The sequence below is a fragment of the Caenorhabditis remanei genome, chromosome III, assembly GCF_010183535.1.
Source record: "Caenorhabditis remanei strain PX506 chromosome III, whole genome shotgun sequence".
Lineage (NCBI taxonomy): Eukaryota > Metazoa > Nematoda > Chromadorea > Rhabditida > Rhabditidae > Caenorhabditis > Caenorhabditis remanei.
The window spans coordinates 13288518-13308147 of NC_071330.1; the positions used below are offsets into that span (position 1 = coordinate 13288518).

Genomic DNA, 19630 nt, shown 5'->3' on the forward strand with positions numbered 1-19630 from the left:
TGCCAACTACAAAAATGAAGTTCTATTTGTGATCTATACCAGGGACGAGCGGCAATGCCGGGTTGCCGACTTTTTATTCGGCAATGTTTTTTTTTCTAAATCTGCTAAATTTTCAAGATGAATTCGACAAACTTTTGTTAGAAAATGAGAACTAGATGGTGGTTGAAGGAGTACGAGCGGAACGTTCATATGAAGTAATACTCGGCGTTTTCGACTTCGAAATTTTGAATTTTAAGCGCCGCCTCCAAATCTGGAAATAGTTAGAGTCTATTCTTGAAGTAGCACGTCATCTACCAACTTAAAATTGCTTTAGAAATGTCAAAACAACCTCAAACCCTCTCCGAAAAGAATCCCATTTCGCAGATAGTTTGCTAGCTCATTTCTCTCGATTGAATGAAAAGATGGGTTAATGAGTGAAATAACTGCTCTGCACACCCCTAGATGACATTTAGAACCCCCATCACTGCGTGGACACCTTTCTCTTTTCTTTCTTCACAGATATTTGGTCATATCGAGTTTGGGGGAGATGGAATAGGTCACATATCTGTCAGTGTTTTGTTTCGAAGAAAGGAAAAAGTAAGAATTTGTTGTATTAGACAGTTGTTGAGGAAGGGAGATTGGAGAAACATCTTTAGGATACAGTAATCAGTTCGGTAGAGCGCACGCTGATCTAAAATCGATGATCATTGATGCCTAGTTCTATACATCTAGTAACAGCCCACACCTATCTTCTAGCTAGGATCGTTAGCGGTTTAGTCAGTCTGAGCGTAGCTTCTCGGCAAATGTCGCCAAGTCTAGGCCAAACTCTGCGGCTGTACAAGTCTAGGCGCAACCTTCCACCAGTCTTGACCCAACTTTGGGTGATCAGAGCCAATGAAATAGGGTCACCAAGTATTGGCCCAATGTTGGATATTGATTTTCTATTTGGCAGTCACTCATTTAAATTTATTTTATTTTTCCGTTTTAACCCATTTTTACGAGTTTTGAATTTTTTAAAAATAATTTTATTTCTATAGAACCGAGAAAATTGTCAACTCTGAATAATCATACGGAAACAACGAAGAGAAATTTTCAAAACACCGCCAATGGAGAGTTAATAAATGTGAGAATTTTTCTTGAAAGTACGAAATTTTATTCTTGAATTTTAGAGCTCATAGTCAATCGGCTTTCTGGACAACGCCTACATCAACTATGACATCAACCCCATCACCTTCAACTACATCAGATCTAAAGGAATAATAACTGATACCTTCGAAATATGTAATTTTTCTGTTTTTTAAACATGATTATCCTTCGTTTTTGTTTTTTTATCTAATAAATTTATGAGTTTTAATGAATTATATTATAAGCAAAACAGGAGAAAATAAAAAAGAAGCGATGCCAGAGCCTGAACCGCGCTTTCACCAAGCCTACCACCAGTCTCCCACAAGCCTCCCACAAGTCTTGGCCTGCTTTTACGTAACACTTGTGGGAGATGTGCGCCTAGACTTGTGAGAGGCTCGTGCTAGACTTGGCGACACTTGCCGAGTTTGTACTTCCCCTTCTTAAAACGGCCTAAAACAATATTAGTATGATTCGAAACCTATTACTTGAAAATATTTGTTCAATATGGCTCTTCCTTTTAGAGCAATGGAATCTTATCACTTATCCATCTCTCAGGTGCCACTTCCAAATTCCATTCATCACACCATTCGGTTATTATATAACGCGTTCTCAGTAAGACTCGATCAACGTGTGCCCTAGGGCAAGATTTTCAAAAAAACAGATAATATTGGTCATTAGTAACCCATAAAAAAAATTTTGAGCTTGGGCTGTGGGTTACGGTAGTACTGTAGGTGCTCTAAGAGCAAAAAAAATTTGTTTTGTTTTTGAACGTAGAACGCTGTAGATATTGTCTTGAAATGAATACCGTTAGTGTATTTTTATTGTAAAATTTTAAAACATGAAAATAATTTTTGACCAATAACAAAATCAGTCCGTTTTTTCGGAAATTTTGAAAAAAACTGTAATTTTAATGAAACAAGTAGGAAATACCTTTTTACCACACTATGTTTACATTTTAGCTTTACATCATTGAGAAAAATGCACTTCTAAGTATGAATATTTGCCAAATTTTCAACTTTTCTCAAAAGTTGATTTTTGAAATACTAATAATGAATACCTTTTTACCACACTAGCTTCACATCACACAACAACACTTCAACTTCATTTTTTGAAGCATTTTTTGTATTGACATTTTATTAATAATTGTTTTTCATCATTATAAAAAACCCAATATTCCATCAATTCAACCATTTTAAGTACATAGTCAGTTTCAGGCTCAAATTTACGTATCACGTGGTTAAGCAGTTATTTTTTTCTCTAAATAGTTTTTTAGGACATTAATATTCCAATCCTTGCTTAATTGAAACGATTTTTAGCATCAATAAGCATTCACTACCAAAACATTTTGCAGATAAGAATGGTGGGGGAAGTTAATATCATAAAAAATACCCTGTTTTTAGCAATTTCAATTATAATTTTAATGATTTCTATATTGAAAAAAGTCCTGTTTTTAGGAATTTCAATTATAATTTTAATGATTTCTATATTGAAAAAAGTCCTGTTTTTAGGAATTTCAATTATAATTTTAATGATTTCTAACCCGGGAGGATTCAAACCCGCGTCTACTGAAGTAAACCTCAGCCCGGTTAGTATAGACTCCTTCACCCTCTGGTCGAAGTATGTCTATCCGGTACCGACACAGATAAGAATGGTGGGGGAAGTTAATATCATAAAAAATACCCTGTTTTTAGGAATTTCAATTATAATTTTAATGATTTCTATATTGAAAAAAGTCCTGTTTTTAGGAATTTCAATTATAATTTTATTGATTTCTATATTGAAAAAAGTCCTGTTTTTAGGAATTTCAATTATAATTTTAATGATTTCTAACCCGGGAGGATTCAAATCCACGTCTACTGAAGTAAACCTCAGCCCGGTTAGTATAGACTCCTTCACCCTCTGGTCGAAGTATGTCTATCCGGTACCGACACAGATAAGAATGGTGGGGGAAGTTAATATCATAAAAAATACCCTGTTTTTAGCAATTTCAATTATAATTTTAATGATTTCTATATTGAAAAAAGTCCTGTTTTTAGGAATTTCAATTATAATTTTAATGATTTCTAACCCGGGAGGATTCAAATCCACGTCTACTGAAGTAAACCTCAGCCCGGTTAGTATAGACTCCTTCACCCTCTGGTCGAAGTATGTCTATCCGGTACCGACACAGATAAGAATGGTGGGGGAAGTTAATATCATAAAAAATACCCTGTTTTTAGCAATTTCAATTATAATTTTAATGATTTCTATATTGAAAAAAGTCCTGTTTTTAGGAATTTCAATTATAATTTTAATGATTTCTATATTGAAAAAAGTCCTGTTTTTAGGAATTTCAATTATAATTTTATTGATTTCTATATTGAAAAAAGTCCTGTTTTTAGGAATTTCAATTATAATTTTAATGATTTCTAACCCGGGAGGATTCAAATCCACGTCTACTGAAGTAAACCTCAGCCCGGTTAGTATAGACTCCTTCACCCTCTGGTCGAAGTATGTCTATCCGGTACCGACACAGATAAGAATCGTGGGGGAAGTTAATATCATAAAAAATACCCTGTTTTTAGCAATTTCAATTATAATTTTAATGATTTCTATATTGAAAAAAGTCCTGTTTTTAGGAATTTCAATTATAATTTTAATGATTTCTAACCCGGGAGGATTCAAATCCACGTCTACTGAAGTAAACCTCAGCCCGGTTAGTATAGACTCCTTCACCCTCTGGTCGAAGTATGTCTATCCGGTACCGACACAGATAAGAATGGTGGGGGAAGTTAATATCATAAAAAATACCCTGTTTTTAGCAATTTCAATTATAATTTTAATGATTTCTATATTGAAAAAAGTCCTGTTTTTAGGAATTTCAATTATAATTTTAATGATTTCTATATTGAAAAAAGTCCTGTTTTTAGGAATTTCAATTATAATTTTAATGATTTCTATATTGAAAAAAGTCCTGTTTTTAGGAATTTCAATTATAATTTTAATGATTTCTATATTGAAAAAAGTCCTGTTTTTAGGAATTTCAATTATAATTTTATTGATTTCTATATTGAAAAAAGTCCTGTTTTTAGGAATTTCAATTATAATTTTAATGATTTCTATATTGAAAAAAGTCCTGTTTTTAGGAATTTCAATTATAATTTTAATGATTTCTATATTGAAAAAAGTCCTGTTTTTAGGAATTTCAATTATAATTTTATTGATTTCTATATTGAAAAAAGTCCTGTTTTTAGGAATTTCAATTATAATTTTAATGATTTCTATATTGAAAAAAGTCCTGTTTTTAGGAATTTCAATTATAATTTTAATGATTTCTATATTGAAAAAAGTCCTGTTTTTAGGAATTTCAATTATAATTTTAATGATTTCTATATTGAAAAAAGTCCTGTTTTTAGGAATTTCAATTATAATTTTAATGATTTCTATATTGAAAAAAGTCCTGTTTTTAGGAATTTCAATTATAATTTTATTGATTTCTATATTGAAAAAAGTCCTGTTTTTAGGAATTTCAATTATAATTTTAATGATTTCTATATTGAAAAAAGTCCTGTTTTTAGGAATTTCAATTATAATTTTAATGATTTCTATATTGAAAAAAGTCCTGTTTTTAGGAATTTCAATTATAATTTTAATGATTTCTATATTGAAAAAAGTCCTGTTTTTAGGAATTTCAATTATAATTTTAATGATTTCTATATTGAAAAAAGTCCTGTTTTTAGGAATTTCAATTATAATTTTAATGATTTCTATATTGAAAAAAGTCCTGTTTTTAGGAATTTCAATTATAATTTTAATGATTTCTAACCCGGGAGGATTCAAATCCACGTCTACTGAAGTAAACCTCAGCCCGGTTAGTATAGACTCCTTCACCCTCTGGTCGAAGTATGTCTATCCGGTACCGACACAGATAAGAATGGTGGGGGAAGTTAATATCATAAAAAATACCCTGTTTTTAGGAATTTCAATTATAATTTTAATGATTTCTATATTGAAAAAAGTCCTGTTTTTAGGAATTTCAATTATAATTTTAATGATTTCTAACCCGGGAGGATTCAAATCCACGTCTACTGAAGTAAACCTCAGCCCGGTTAGTATAGACTCCTTCACCCTCTGGTCGAAGTATGTCTATCCGGTACCGACACAGATAAGAATGGTGGGGGAAGTTAATATCATAAAAAATACCCTGTTTTTAGCAATTTCAATTATAATTTTAATGATTTCTATATTGAAAAAAGTCCTGTTTTTAGGAATTTCAATTATAATTTTAATGATTTCTAACCCGGGAGGATTCAAATCCACGTCTACTGAAGTAAACCTCAGCCCGGTTAGTATAGACTCCTTCACCCTCTGGTCGAAGTATGTCTATCCGGTACCGACACAGATAAGAATGGTGGGGGAAGTTAATATCATAAAAAATACCCTGTTTTTAGCAATTTCAATTATAATTTTAATGATTTCTATATTGAAAAAAGTCCTGTTTTTAGGAATTTCAATTATAATTTTAATGATTTCTAACCCGGGAGGATTCAAATCCACGTCTACTGAAGTAAACCTCAGCCCGGTTAGTATAGACTCCTTCACCCTCTGGTCGAAGTATGTCTATCCGGTACCGACACAGATAAGAATGGTGGGGGAAGTTAATATCATAAAAAATACCCTGTTTTTAGCAATTTCAATTATAATTTTAATGATTTCTATATTGAAAAAAGTCCTGTTTTTAGGAATTTCAATTATAATTTTAATGATTTCTAACCCGGGAGGATTCAAATCCACGTCTACTGAAGTAAACCTCAGCCCGGTTAGTATAGACTCCTTCACCCTCTGGTCGAAGTATGTCTATCCGGTACCGACACAGATAAGAATGGTGGGGGAAGTTAATATCATAAAAAATACCCTGTTTTTAGCAATTTCAATTATAATTTTAATGATTTCTATATTGAAAAAAGTCCTGTTTTTAGGAATTTCAATTATAATTTTATTGATTTCTATATTGAAAAAAGTCCTGTTTTTAGGAATTTCAATTATAATTTTATTGATTTCTATATTGAAAAAAGTCCTGTTTTTAGGAATTTCAATCATAATTTTAATGATTTCTATATTGAAAAAAGTCCTGTTTTTAGCAATTTCAATCATAATTTCATTGATTTCTAACCCGGGAGGATTCAAATCCACGTCTACTGAAGTAAACCTCAGCCCGGTTAGTATAGACTCCTTCACCCTCTGGTCGAAGTGTGTCTATCCGGTACCGACACAGATAAGAATGGTGGGGGAAGTCAAAGTTAAGAGCGATAAAGTATCTCGATTCTAGGGTTTTTAACTTACGTCTATCAAATTGATCGTCATTTGATTCGTCTTGATCCATTAATTTCTTGTCCACCGTTTGTTGCACTCGACCGTTTCTTATCTATCAAGCCGGTCGGTTCGCTTTTCCTGTACTGTGCTTTAGCACTGAAAAAGAAAACATTAGTTCATAAACGAATTGAGAAAATAGGGAATATATGTACGAGATAAATCATGGTTATGTGGATATCTCAAAGATGGCCAAAAAAGAGAAAATAGAAGAGTCACCGTCCAGTACGGAAAGATGGTGGACGACTGAGCCAAGAAGATGATGATGAGGAGACTGGGGGCCAGTGGGCGGAGTCTAGTAGGAAACAGCCATCTGTTGGTCTAATATGTGATTTCCCATGGAGATAAGTGAGCAGGTGGTTTGTGTTAACAGTAATGAGACAATAGGCTAGTGTCCCTCTATTATATGTTCTCTTGGGAAAGGGCACGGAAAAAGGAGGAAAGAGGTTGATGAGGTCAAACAAAAACGAAAAAACACAGTCATCTGGCAAAGGACAGGTGGGCCCTCTTATCCTATCGTTCAAGGTTCCAAGTTTCCCCCAAAGTCATCCGTTCGGACCGATTTCCCAAAGAGATAAGGAGGCAGATGGAAAGACGTGAAAAACAATGCCTCTGACAATATACCTGGAGAGACAATGTGTAAATTAGTTGACATGTCTACGTTGAAAAATGGATATTTCAAACATGGATATTTTTCGATTTTCTAAAAGAATTTTTTGAATATTTTCCAAAAAAAAGGGAAAATATTTTCATTTATTTGAAGCAACTGTCACTGGCGATATACAGTGTACTGTGCTCGCATTTTTTTCTCCCGACTTAGGAAAAATCCTTATGAAAATTGCCGATTTTTGAAATCAGCAATTGCCGGATTGCCGAAATTTTCCGTTGCCGCTTGTCCCTGATCTATACACTCCATATACAATCAATAATGCGATACCATCAAGGAGGCCGTCTCACACTGACCAAGTTGACCTTTTTTAACTAAAAACTGCAATTCTTTATGGGCTCGAAGTTACATAATTTCGAGAATCAATTGAAAACATACTGACAGAGTTTAATCCTGTCCAGAATTGGAAAAAGTTCACATTCATAATTTTTATTACCGTTTGCTACAAAAAAATTAAATTATTCATCTTTTCACCACTTTTAATTTTGTGGTAGTCGGGTTGTAGATCAACTGGTGAATCTGAAGTGCTGAAAAATAAGAGAAGCTATTATAATGACACATTTCTGAATGCAAACCTTCTCACAATTATTTTTTCTATAAACCCTTTGCCAAACACGGTGGGATTACTGAATAGGGGCTCCTGGTTGAGATACAGAGTGCATCAGCACTGTTGTGCAGTTCTTGGAGACATTCGAACCATCTAAATAATTATTTTTCTAAAGTTTACAATTTCAGTTGGTATTCCGTGATTCGTAAATCGTTCTCACCGTTTTTGGTCCATCAAAAGTTATCCATATTTAATTGAACAATTAAAATTCATTAGAATTCAAAAAAAATAAGAATACATTTTTCGACAACTACACACGTCGTCTTGAGAGTATAACTGACCGACTCGAAGCCAGAAGCTGGGGGCGGGCGCTCAAAAATAAGAAAAGGAGAACCAGTTTCTATGGAATCATGATAAATGGCCCCTCTTCAGTGTCTACAGGAGAGAAGTGGTCTGGGGGAAAGGACTCACCGAGAGATTTATGTTAGTAGTGAGGAGGGCGTGATTTACGACATGTAAAAGGAGCTTGGAAAAAATGGGAAAGTGAAAAAAGAGGAATTGGAATGACAATTTTTAGCCAGGAAGTTTTTTTCGAAAATTTTGTTTTTTAATTTTGGTAATATCTGGAAGTTTCTGGAAGATTCTGTAAATCTCGAGAAAAATCGAGAAAAAATGATTTCGGTTAAATACATACTGTTTAGGAATCCTGACCATATTTGAGTTTGTCCTCGGATAAGTTGGTTTTGCCACTTGACCTGTTTATTCACGAAAAATTACTTAAAATCAAAATTTTATTGGAAAACAAATGGGAAATGTTTCCGTGAGCACAAATGGGCTCAGGACCATTAAACTGTATATCCTTGAGTAAAATCATTGTTTCCAGATGTTTCTAGAAACTAAAATTCCCGAAATTTCCAGAATTTTCTAGAAACTTCCAGTAATTTCCAAAAAACCCTGTTTTTTTCAAATTTTCTAGAAATATTCTTCGAACGCACACTAGGTCACATTTATCTTATTAAAACCGCCCGGATTAGAACTGGTATAAATCGAAATCGTCAAATCTTGTATTACTCGATTCACTGTACAGTAATGGGCATAATTCTAACAATTTTGGCCGTTTTCAGTTGAAAATGTTCAACTTTGAGAGGGTGTCACGGTAACAATGATTGTCTCACTAAGTAAATGTTTGATGTACCAAACAGATCAAAAGTAGTACTTAATTTTTGTAGTTGACAACTTTTTTGTACGGTTACTCCCTAGAGAGTTATGGTCACTTTAAGGGGACAGCTCAAAAATCACTCTATTTTGCACTGAAATGGGACGATTTGAGGGAGACGTTATTTTGCCAATACTTAACTCTCTAGGGAGTACCCATACAAAAAAGTTGTCAACTACAAAAATGAAGCTCTACTTTTGTTCTATATGATAGATTAAAAATTTTACTTATTGGAACAATCAGTGATATCATGACACACTCTCAAAGTTGGGTAATTTTAACTGAAAAAGGCAAAATATTATATCTACTGTATTTTTGACATATTTTTTCCCCATTTTTCAACATCCTGATCATTCGGACACACCTAGTCACTTTCACCCCCCCCCCTTTATTGCCGCCTCTTTTTCCCCACCACCTGGCCGTCATGACGACCGGCTCGGCTGAGCCAGCTCCTCTCTTTTTTTTTCTCATCGTCTCCTGTCTTTTAATAAAATATTCCGTTTTTTTTCATTTTCTATTGAATTCGGTTAGGCAAAATCCAAACTCTCCCCCAATATGAGCCGTGAAGCTGAAATTGTAAGTTAATAATTTTTTGTTTAAAATATTTTCCGTATTTCATATTTTTTCATTTTCCAGGCCGAAATAGAACGACACGTTCTCGACGCGGAAATCGAATACAATCAGGCGATACTTGAGAGCTGCATGGCACAGCAACGACTAACAAGGATTGCAAAGGAAATGCGTCGAAACTCTTTGCCAAATAAATCGTTCCTTCAATCATTCACTCAAGATGTGACTGCACGAACACAAGAAGAACTTCATCGTGCGCCGGAAAAGACTGAACAAGGTTTGAAGCGTGTGCGAGAGGTAGGACTGAAACTCGTCGAACTTCGGGATATAGCTGCGTGGGTGAAGAAGGGTGGGAAGCTACGTGACATTGGAAATGGAGAAGATGGTCAGAATGGAGAAGGACAAAATGCACAAACATAATTGAGTCCATTTATTATTTTACTTCTAATAAATTTCAATTCTTGATAAAGTGTACTGTTACGTGTGATACTAAATACAATAGAACTGCAGTACATAATCACTTTCCGGTAAATTCGGTAAAAAGTTTTGTCATGCTCGTGAATCCCAGCATTTCACAACCAGAGTTGAGCGGAATTCCGCCTTCCGCCTCCGCCGTTTTATGATTTTTTTTCGGCCTTCCGCCTAGAGGATATCAGCTTAAATAATTTTTTCTCCTACTCGAATTTACTGATATTTTTAAAGTTTTTTGCAGCAAAACTAACAATTTTTTACCGAAAAAGGAAATTTAATACAGATTTAACCATTTTTAAAAGCTTTTTACAACAAAATAAGGCCACTTTTTGCCAATTTTTTCATTCCGCTTTCCGCATTCCGCCTTCTGCCATTTCAAAAGTCGCATACCGCTCAACTCTGTTCACAACCGGACATTCCGCTAGAGAAGGTTTCGAAATCGGAAATTTTGAAACGTTTTGCTTTTTTGAAACTGGACGTTATGCAGTTCGAAACTAACAAGGGAAGGTCTCGTGGAGTTATGAGACGTGATCTATATCATTAGAAAGCTGAGGAAATGCTGATTTTAAATATATATTCATATTCAGTTTTTGCACTCGAGACCTGGTATTTGAGAAAAAAAATGTCAAAATTAGGAAAAATGGCAAATTATTGACTTTCTGACACGCGAAAAAAGTTATTGTTGCAATTTTCGCGTGTTAAAAAGGTAACATTTCACCGTTTTTTTTGAACTTTGACCTCGTTCTTCTCGAATACCAGGCCTCGATAGCAAACACTAAATATATATTTGGAATCAGCGTCTTCTCAGCTTTCCAATGTAGGTCACGGCCCATAACTCCACGGTCATCTGCAGGCCTCCCCTAGTAAGACAATCCGACACCCAAAACTTAAAATTAAATTTCGCTGTTTCCCTTTTTTCTGGTTTCTTTCAAACGTCCATTTTGTGATTTCCAGACTCGTCAAATTTTAATATTTAACAAAAATTGCACTTTATTCCCTTGACTCAAAAAGTGCATTCATCAAGAAATGTCGAAGAGCCAGCCGTTTCAAACAACAAAACTGAGAGACAACGAGAGAATAGGAGGGCTCGCGGAGCCCGTGTGTCACCCAAGCAACCAACGGATTATAGGTAAAGGGCAGTTGAGACGGAGCAGAAGAGGGACGACTGAGAGAGTGTGAGAAGCGCTGCGGTCGCGTCGCGATAGATCAGTCAATGGGAAATTTCATAAACATTTGTTTTTCAACAACAAGAACATTGGGAAATGGGTGCACCTTAATCGTTGCAAACACAAAATAACTGGGGTATCTTTAGCGCACATTTTTGAGGCATAAAAACACCGGAAATGTTGATGAAATACACAATAATAGATGTCCGTGGCGGCGCTGGCGTGCCTGTGGTGCTTTATGAGCTAGCCGACAGTGCTTGCTCTCTTGATATTGGGCTGACACGTTAATTCAATCGTAACCTATGCAAACGCGCTTTGTTGAGACTACATTTTTGGTAATATTATTTGAGGCCTAAATTGCAATTTTCAAATATTCTTTGTTCTTTCAAAAATTTGGCCTTTCTCGGTTATATGTCTCCATAAAACTGTTTCTTGTCAAAGTTCTTCAGTTAGAACAAAAAAATTTAGGTAAGCTATTTTTCTCAAAAGAGCGCGTTTGCATAGGTTCACTTTGAAATACCGTGGGCTGAATTGTGTGAAAAGGGAACCTTTTTGGGTCGCAAGTTTGGAATCGTTATTAAGGACAGCTTGAATAGGCATATCATAAGTGACGAGCACAAAACGAAAATTTGGGATATGCCTAATCAAGATGTCCTTAATAACTGGTAGCAATTTGAAAGATTCCAAACTTGCGACCCTTTGAGGTTCCCTTTTGAGAAAAAGGCCACTTTTCAAAATTAGCGAACATTGGGACGTAAGGACCTCCGCTTCATACATTAGAATGATCACGATGTTTTATAACAGTAAACAATGTTTTCATAACAGTAAATACATAAAAATCCAAATTTATTGAAATTTATCAGAAAACAATCATCCGTTGTGACGCAATGTTTGTCTCTCCAGTCTCTCCCTCTCCTCTAATTGACGAACTTGCCACTCGGCTATACGAATATAAGTGCGAAGTTCAACAAGTCTTGTCTCCTCATTGTCTCTTAGCGACACATCTAGATCCATCCACTCTGGTGATACTTTTTTTTCAGCGAGTCGAGCTTGATCATCCAGCAGACATTCACGAAGCAAACGGAGTTCGTTCTGGAAATTGGGTGATTAGGGGCAGCACTGTTTGTAAAAAATAAGATTAACTCACTCTTTTACTCTCAAGATCAGTCATTTTGGTATGGGAGTTTTTCTGGCGAAATAAAGATTGGAAGCTGCTTAAGATGCTCGTTGTCTTGGAGACAAGTGTATGATTATGATTGAGAAGACGGCTCTGAAGAAAGAGAGATTATAGAGCACGAGAAAGAGAAGACAAAAGTGAGAAGAAGAAGAGAAAGGTATTCTGAAAGGATGCAAGTTACAACAGCAGAAGGCTTTTATACACACCGACAGAGAAGAAATCGACTATTACATTTGGGAGTTGGTGTGCTATAAAATTGAAAAAAAACACCTCAGGGCGGACAATCAAAGGATGAGACTTCGAAACTCAATGTAGAATTACCGGGCTAAAAGAAAACTGTAGAGAAAACTACAGTACAGCCATCTTATTCATTAGTAGACAGTGAAGTTTTATCATAACTGACCGCAATACGCCTTTAAATTGGCGGAATAGATTTTGTGTTCGATAAATGAAATTTGCAACACAAGTTTGTCTATCGATTGGAAAAAACAGAACTCAAAAATATTAAAAACTAAAAGATTTACAGATGTCTATTCCGCATACCTTTCAGAGAGTTGAGACCGACCAAACTTGATTTTTGCCAAAATTTTGGTTTTCGACGTAGAAAACTAGGTTTTGAATAGTTTTAAACGACAGAAATGGAATTTTTTGGTTATTTTGATGTAAAAATCACATTCTGGTGTAAGAAATGACAGATTTTCCTCATTTTTGCGAATTTCCAATTTTAAAGGCGCATATCTCAAAAGTGGGCGGGGCTAACAAAAAGTTGTCAACTACAAAAATGAAGTGCTATACTTGATCTTGGAAAATATACACGATTCTAAAAAGAAAAAAACAGCCTGGTTTGCGTTTGACGCGTTCTAAGCAAATTTACATCTTTTTGGACAGATCGCTCTATTTATACCTCCTTCTCTCAAAACATGCAAAAAAAATTTCAAAAAGTTTCTACAGATCAGATTCTTAAGCCGCTTTTTTTTGTGACTAACATCGTGTTCTGTTGATGAGAAAAATTTCGATAACTCTTTTTGAATTTCTTATTAGGATTATCACAATGTATGACTCTCAGAGAGGGCTGTCCTAAAGTAAAGCTATTCCGCCAGTTTTACGATTTTTTGCGCCAGCTCTTCCATTTTGAATCTTACAATTAGCCTACCTCTCCAATTATTCTACATAATTATACCTATCTGTGCTCTCCACTATTCCAACTGATAAGCGTCTCTCTAATTGCTCTTTTTGAACCTTCCGATATACCTGTATTGAGCAGATTGCTCTAAGATGAGCATGTTAGATAACCAGAAGTGGCGTTAACTTAAGCAAAAAACTGTTGGGGAACTAAAAGAAATCTCATAATTGAGCTGTTTTGGTGAGAAATTTGTTATTTTTGAAAATTATGAGATGGAGTGGAGAGGAGGGGTGGTGTCTGGCACGATGTGCTAATTGCTATTTTCGTCTGTTTTTTGTTTTTGTTGGAGTGGCTGGCACGGTGCCGGTTAGTACCAATCAACATGGTATAAATCGTCGAGATAGCTCAGTCATGGGAAATTTTATAAAAATTTCGTCACAAGCACAAAATGTCTGGGGTGCCTTTGGCGCGCATTTTAGAGGCATTCTAAAGAGATTCAGTTGATGAAACAGAGATTTCTGTGGCGCTGGCGTGCCTGTGATGCTTTCTGGTTAAATGAACATGCGCTACATAAATTAGAATGATCACGACGTAATTCAACTCAAAACAGTACACAATTCTCAAAAATTCAAATTTATTGAAAAAAAAATCAGAAAACAATTATCCCTTGTGACGCAATTTTCCGTCTGCCGCCAGTCTCTCCATCTCTTCTCCTTGACGAATTCTCGTCTCGCAATCACGAATACAGTAGCGAATCTCAGCAAACGTTTCTTCTTCGTCATCTTCGTAATAGGGTTGCCACCCTGCAGCTTTTTTCTCCGCGTATTCAATTAGCTCGTTATGCAGTTTTTGACGAAGTATACGGAGTGCAGTCTGGAAATATGGGGAATGCTTGAAAGGTGTCTAGTCAAAACCGCGAGTCATTTTTTTGGGACAGCACTGTTTGAAAATTGACAAAAAACAAATCAACTCACTCTCCAGTTCTCCATATCACTCATTTTGGAATGGAAGCTGCTCGAGAAGCTAGTTGTTTTGGTGACAAGTCTATAATTATGATTTTGAGAAGGCACTCTGAAGAAAAAGAGATTATAGAGCACTGAGAGAGGACAGAAGTGAAGGGATGCAAGTTACAACATAGCTTTTATACTCTTCGCTCTGAAAGGGGGCGGAGCTATTCAAAATACAAAGAGACATTGAGTCAGAGAGGTTGAGCCATCAAAGGGTGGTTAGAAGAAGAAAACTTCTGAAAAACGCGTCCTAGGCGCGCCAGATTCAAAATTCTGAAAATAAAAATGCGATTTTTAGAATCAGCTTGTCGAGAGCTTTCAGAAAAGTATAATCATCCCTGTTTGATGCAAGTTGGGTCTTATTACGAAAACTACAGTAAGGTAGTTTTTGTGGTAAGACCCAACTTGCTCAGAACCTAGGCATGATTATACTTATTAGAAGCGTCATGACACGCTGAATCTGATGAGATAAGTTTCATGGCCAAGAATTAGGTTTCTAGGCCACGAGAGCTCAAAATGTTGAATTGTATGCCGAGAATTCAGCTTCTTCCTACCGTATACCCCAGAAAAAGAAGTAAAAACAAAAAATTTAAATTAAAATGAAAACTGAGTTAAATTCGCAACATCGCGCGCCCCCATATTTATATCATCTCACACGCTACCTAAGCTCCGCCCACTTCTCGACCTGTCACCTATTTCTATCTGCGTCTCTCGACTCACCTATACTATTTCCCAATTTCTAATTACCGCCCATCTTACGCCCAAAACATAAAGAAATGATATATTATTCATAAATATGTTAGTATGTCAATGTTTGTCGTTGCCGAATTTTTAATGATAATGAAAAAAAATTGAGGGGAAGAAAAATGTGGCAAAAATGAATGTATTTACAGAAGTTTTGGGAATAACTCACCAGAGACCGCCCATACAAAAAATTTGTCGACTACAAAAATAAAGCACTAGATTTGATGTACAAATTCTGCAAACTTGGAGACTGCCCAATTATTTTTGTGATATCGAATTTTTAATGGTGTCAGTATAACCCCTCTTGGCTTATTCTTGGCTATGTTCAGACAAAATTTAAACAAGATTCAGAATCTTCACGTCTTCAGCTTTTTTATCATATGAACTTGGCTATCCCTCTTTTGTCTAAAAACAGTTCACCTCGGTTCAAAAAGTAACCCAAGTTTTTAAATATTCAGCTAAAAATCTCAAAAGCTGTGTCCATGGTAAGTTTTTGACGCGGAATTTGAATTTGGCATCATTTTTCCTGCTGGACTCAATGTTTTGCAAGTGTTTGGTAGGTAAACTCAAAATTTCAGTTAAATATCTAATATCCCGGAAAACCCTCAATTCCTAGCTAATTTTCAATTCAATATTCGAATTCAGCATCCATTTTCACCTTGGAAAACTTGTTTTTTGAAAAAAGTACGCAAATTGTAGAAATCCAGCAAAATGTGCCTAGGGGTAGGTTTTGATGCAGAATTCGAATTTCAAATTCGTTTCCCATAAAATTGGAGCTTAACAATTAGCCTACATCACCAGCCCGCCAACCGTGATAAGCTTCACCTGTGTCCCCTGTTTAATCCCATCCTGTCTACATAATAACACCTATCGGTTCTTCACTCTTCCTACTAATTGTCTCTAATTGCTCTATTTGAACCTTCCGGTATGCCTATCTTCAGGAACATATAGAGCAGATAGCTGTAAGATGGGTATGTTAGATAAAAGAAGTGGCGTAATTCAGGAAATTGTGGGGAGACAAATAGAGACAGAAATAATCTTATCATTTAGTTGTTTTCCAATCTCTTATTTTTGAATATGACAAGGAGTTGAGTGTCTAAAATGTTATTAAAATGAGTTACCGTAAAAACTATATTAGACCGACATGTCGCTCTATTTTTCAACCGCCTCTCAGAAAAATATTGTGGTTTCAGAAACTCATTAAAATTGAACGGAAAAACTTTTTTGAAAGTTCTATACGTTGATCTAGAGGTTACTATTCACGCTGCTTCTAATCAGAACCAATAAAATACACTGGGATAATCATATTCATGAATTCTGAGTATAGGTGGGTGTCGTTCTATTAGAGGTGTCGTTCTATTAAAGGTGTCGCTCTAATACAGTTTTTACGGTATTTGTTATTTTCGTCTGTTTTTCTGTTTTTCATTGAGTAGGAATGACTGCTGGCACGGTGCCGGTTAGTACCAAACTAGGAAATGCGCTCTCTTGACAAAATCGAAGAAATTTACATAAATTTTTATTGTTAGCTCAGAAAAATTCTTACAACTGCGCTCCACAGAAATCCACTTGAAAATGTCTCTTTTTCTCTGATACTCTCAATTTCGCACGCAATTTTTTTCAGTTTCGGTAGAGCGCGGTTGTAAGAAGCGTGTCGTTTTAATAAATCAGACGGAGGAAACAAGATATTTCTTCTGATGAGAAGCTCTTGCTGCATCCACAAGATCCCAAAATCTTCCTCCTTCTGCACTCTTTTCTGCACGCTCCTCAATAGTCTGACAGTTCGCTTGTTTAGCTTCTTCCTTCTTCAAATTTTTCTGAGCTTTCTGGTAAGCTCTATCGCGTCGCAGGGGTAGTCGAGAGAATTCAAAATGTTCCTGAAATATGAGAAAGTTTCACTACCAGAAAGAAATCATTTACAGTAAAACCTGTATTGCGGTGATCGTTCAAAGCGGTATATCTTGGTTCCCAACAGAGATATCGAAAAGTTGTCAACTGTCAAAATATAGTTTGATATTTATAGAATATAATTTGAGTTTAAAAAAATGCTGTATTTCTAAAGAGAGTCAAGATATTATGCTTCTAACTTTTGCTAGTGGGAGCAACTCTACTACAGGTGTTACGGTAAACAACAACTCACCTTCTTCGCATCGTTGTTGTTAATCATTTTGAATTTCTATGGGTATATTAATACTCAGAAAGCAAGAAACCTTTGCAGTTAAAAAAAGGAAACAACGAGCAGTAGGAGCTCGATTGAGCCTGTTGTCATGGTGACCAGGCTGGGTTTAGAGGGTCTAGAGCGTCTAAAGAGAGCGGAGGGCTGGCGCGACGTTGGCGCTTCCAAATGCGATTTAGATGATGTGCTATTGCTCCAGGGGAAGAATACAAAATCTTTCATGTAGGTTTACAAGGCTTTGTATCGATTTATGGAACCTTTCGTGTCGGTTTACGACGAGTTTTGTTGATTTACGGAAAATTCCATGTCGGTTTACAAAAATTTACTGTCGATTTACAAACCCTTGTGTTGAGTTACCTTAAAATTCTTTTTTGATCCCTCGCTTTCTCCTTTCTCACTTCCAAATATTCCTTCTCGAGCCTGTCTCTTTCCCCCCTTTTAAACAATAGAATAATCAAAGGAATAGACAAATTATTCATTCCGACACCGTAGACGGACAAACCCAAACTACACAAACCTCGTTCATTATTCAGACACCTATTTACTAAGTTTTATTCATCTCAACACGTCATTTCGCAATACTATGCAAAGTTCTCTTTGGAAAGTGGAAGCTGCTCAAGAAGTTCGTTGTCTTGGTCACAAGTGTATGATTAAGGAGCTCTGAGCTCTCGTGACCTAGATACCCAATTCTCGGCCATGAAATTTATCTCATCAAATTCAGCGTGTCAAGACGCTTCTAATGAGTATAATCATGCCTAGGTCCTGAGCAGGTTGGGTCTTACCAGGAAAACTATAGTAGTCTTTGCTGGGTTACTGTAGTTTTCGTGGTGAGGCCCATATTGCATCAAACCTAGGGATGATTATACTTTTCTGAAAGCTCTCGACAAGCTGAATCTGAATATCGCATTTTAAGTTTCAGAATTACGACTCTGGCCCGCCTAGGGAAAAAGTCGGAGCTGAAACTCATGCTAATCTAGGTTCATGATGAATTACCAAATGAAAGCCCACCGGAGGATCTTATAAGAATTCTTTCCAATAAACATTTTTATGCTTTTTTTTCGAAAAATTCAAATTCAAATAAAAAGTATGGAATTACAATATAAAATCAAAATATTACAATATAAAGAGAACTATCTACGAAATTCGAACTCGTCCTCATAATTTTCAAAAGTTATCTCACCATCCACACTGTAGAAATCAAATTTGTCTCCTACTTTCTCTTCTTCTTCCTCTTCTTCATTGGAGTTAGAAACTTCTTCCGATGTTCTGACCCACAGGAACTCCAGCGCGTGTGGTGTGATCTTGTCCATCACTATTGGCGTCGATAAGTGCTCGATCCCGACGCCAAAATTTTCACAATAAAAATCCTCCAGACTTTGACCTCCGAAAGGAAGCAGGGATGTTCCTGTGGTTCGGTATCTAAAAGATTAAAATATTTCCAATTTTTTGGTCAAATTCGACATACCTTGTCAATACCGGTGTCTCCAAACGGGATCCACTCAAACAGCTCCAGACGGGAGAATTAATAAACAACATGTTTAATTCTTCAATTTGTCCATTGGACAAATTTTCTATATCCCAGTGTTTGGAATATATCCATGGTTTTACAGATTGGTCACACTCCTAAAGTACAACTTTGATAAACTAAAAAAATAATTACGAACTTACATTTTAGACTTTTTGTCCTAAAAAAGGAGGAGTAGTTGGAATCCAATGGAAGACGCCTAGTTTATGTCCTTCCATTTAGCATACCGAAAACAATGATTAACAGTTTGTCATTCTGAAAATATTGAAGGTGAAAAATAAGGAAAACCGAGCTTTTCAATTTTAATTGGAAATGACTAATTTCCGGAATTGTTTTGAAGCCAAATTTAAAACTTTTGAAATTGTTTTAGAAAATTCCAAGTTTTTGACTTGAAATATAAAATTCAATCAAAAAATGAGTATGTATGATAATTTAAGCACCTTTTCCTTGAATTTTCGAAAAATTTCAACAATTTTAGTATAACTGAGTTCCCATTTTGAATACAGGCCGGCCGAGCCAGGCAGGGCTGGCCCAATTTTTGACAAGTGTATTAATTTCATATTATAGTTGTCAAGGTCCGGAAATTAGCGAAAAAGTTCAAAATTTAGAAACTTCTGTTTTCCACTTTTGACTGGTTAAGAATGAGAAAAAATTCATAATAATCAATGTCAATACTCAGTTTTTTGATGGAAAATCGAAAAATTGGAACTTTTTTGTTTTTGGCCTGGTCTTGACATACTTGCCAATTCAAGGCCCGGTTTCAAAAAAAAGTAACGTTTTTGACATTTTTT

The 19630-nt window shown here is 35.5% G+C and overlaps 4 protein-coding genes across 4 annotated transcripts; 1 reads left to right on the top strand and 3 right to left on the bottom strand.

Annotated features, from left to right (window-relative positions):
• Positions 1–9438: 9438 nt before the first annotated feature.
• On the top strand, positions 9439–9873 carry GCK72_011163 (uncharacterized protein; the record flags this gene model as incomplete). Its single annotated transcript, XM_003093402.2, has 2 exons — positions 9439–9459; positions 9520–9873. 2 exons carry the CDS (start codon positions 9439–9441, stop codon positions 9871–9873), a joined length of 375 nt encoding a protein of 124 aa, XP_003093450.2.
• Positions 9874–11960: 2087 nt separating this feature from the next.
• GCK72_011164 (uncharacterized protein) lies at positions 11961–12261 on the bottom strand (the record flags this gene model as incomplete). The annotated part of the gene is made up of 2 exons (XM_003093408.2): positions 11961–12182; positions 12238–12261. 2 exons carry the CDS (start codon positions 12259–12261, stop codon positions 11961–11963), a joined length of 246 nt encoding a protein of 81 aa, XP_003093456.2.
• A 1789-nt stretch (positions 12262–14050) lies between these two features.
• Positions 14051–14388, bottom strand: GCK72_011165 (uncharacterized protein; the record flags this gene model as incomplete). The annotated part of the gene is made up of 2 exons (XM_003093396.2): positions 14051–14263; positions 14365–14388. The coding sequence occupies 2 exons, from the start codon at positions 14386–14388 to the stop codon at positions 14051–14053; spliced, it is 237 nt and encodes a 78-aa protein (XP_003093444.2).
• A 4056-nt stretch (positions 14389–18444) lies between these two features.
• On the bottom strand, positions 18445–18850 carry GCK72_011166 (uncharacterized protein; the record flags this gene model as incomplete). Its single annotated transcript, XM_053728265.1, has 2 exons — positions 18445–18733; positions 18780–18850. 2 exons carry the CDS (start codon positions 18848–18850, stop codon positions 18445–18447), a joined length of 360 nt encoding a protein of 119 aa, XP_053587842.1.
• Positions 18851–19630: the final 780 nt, after the last annotated feature.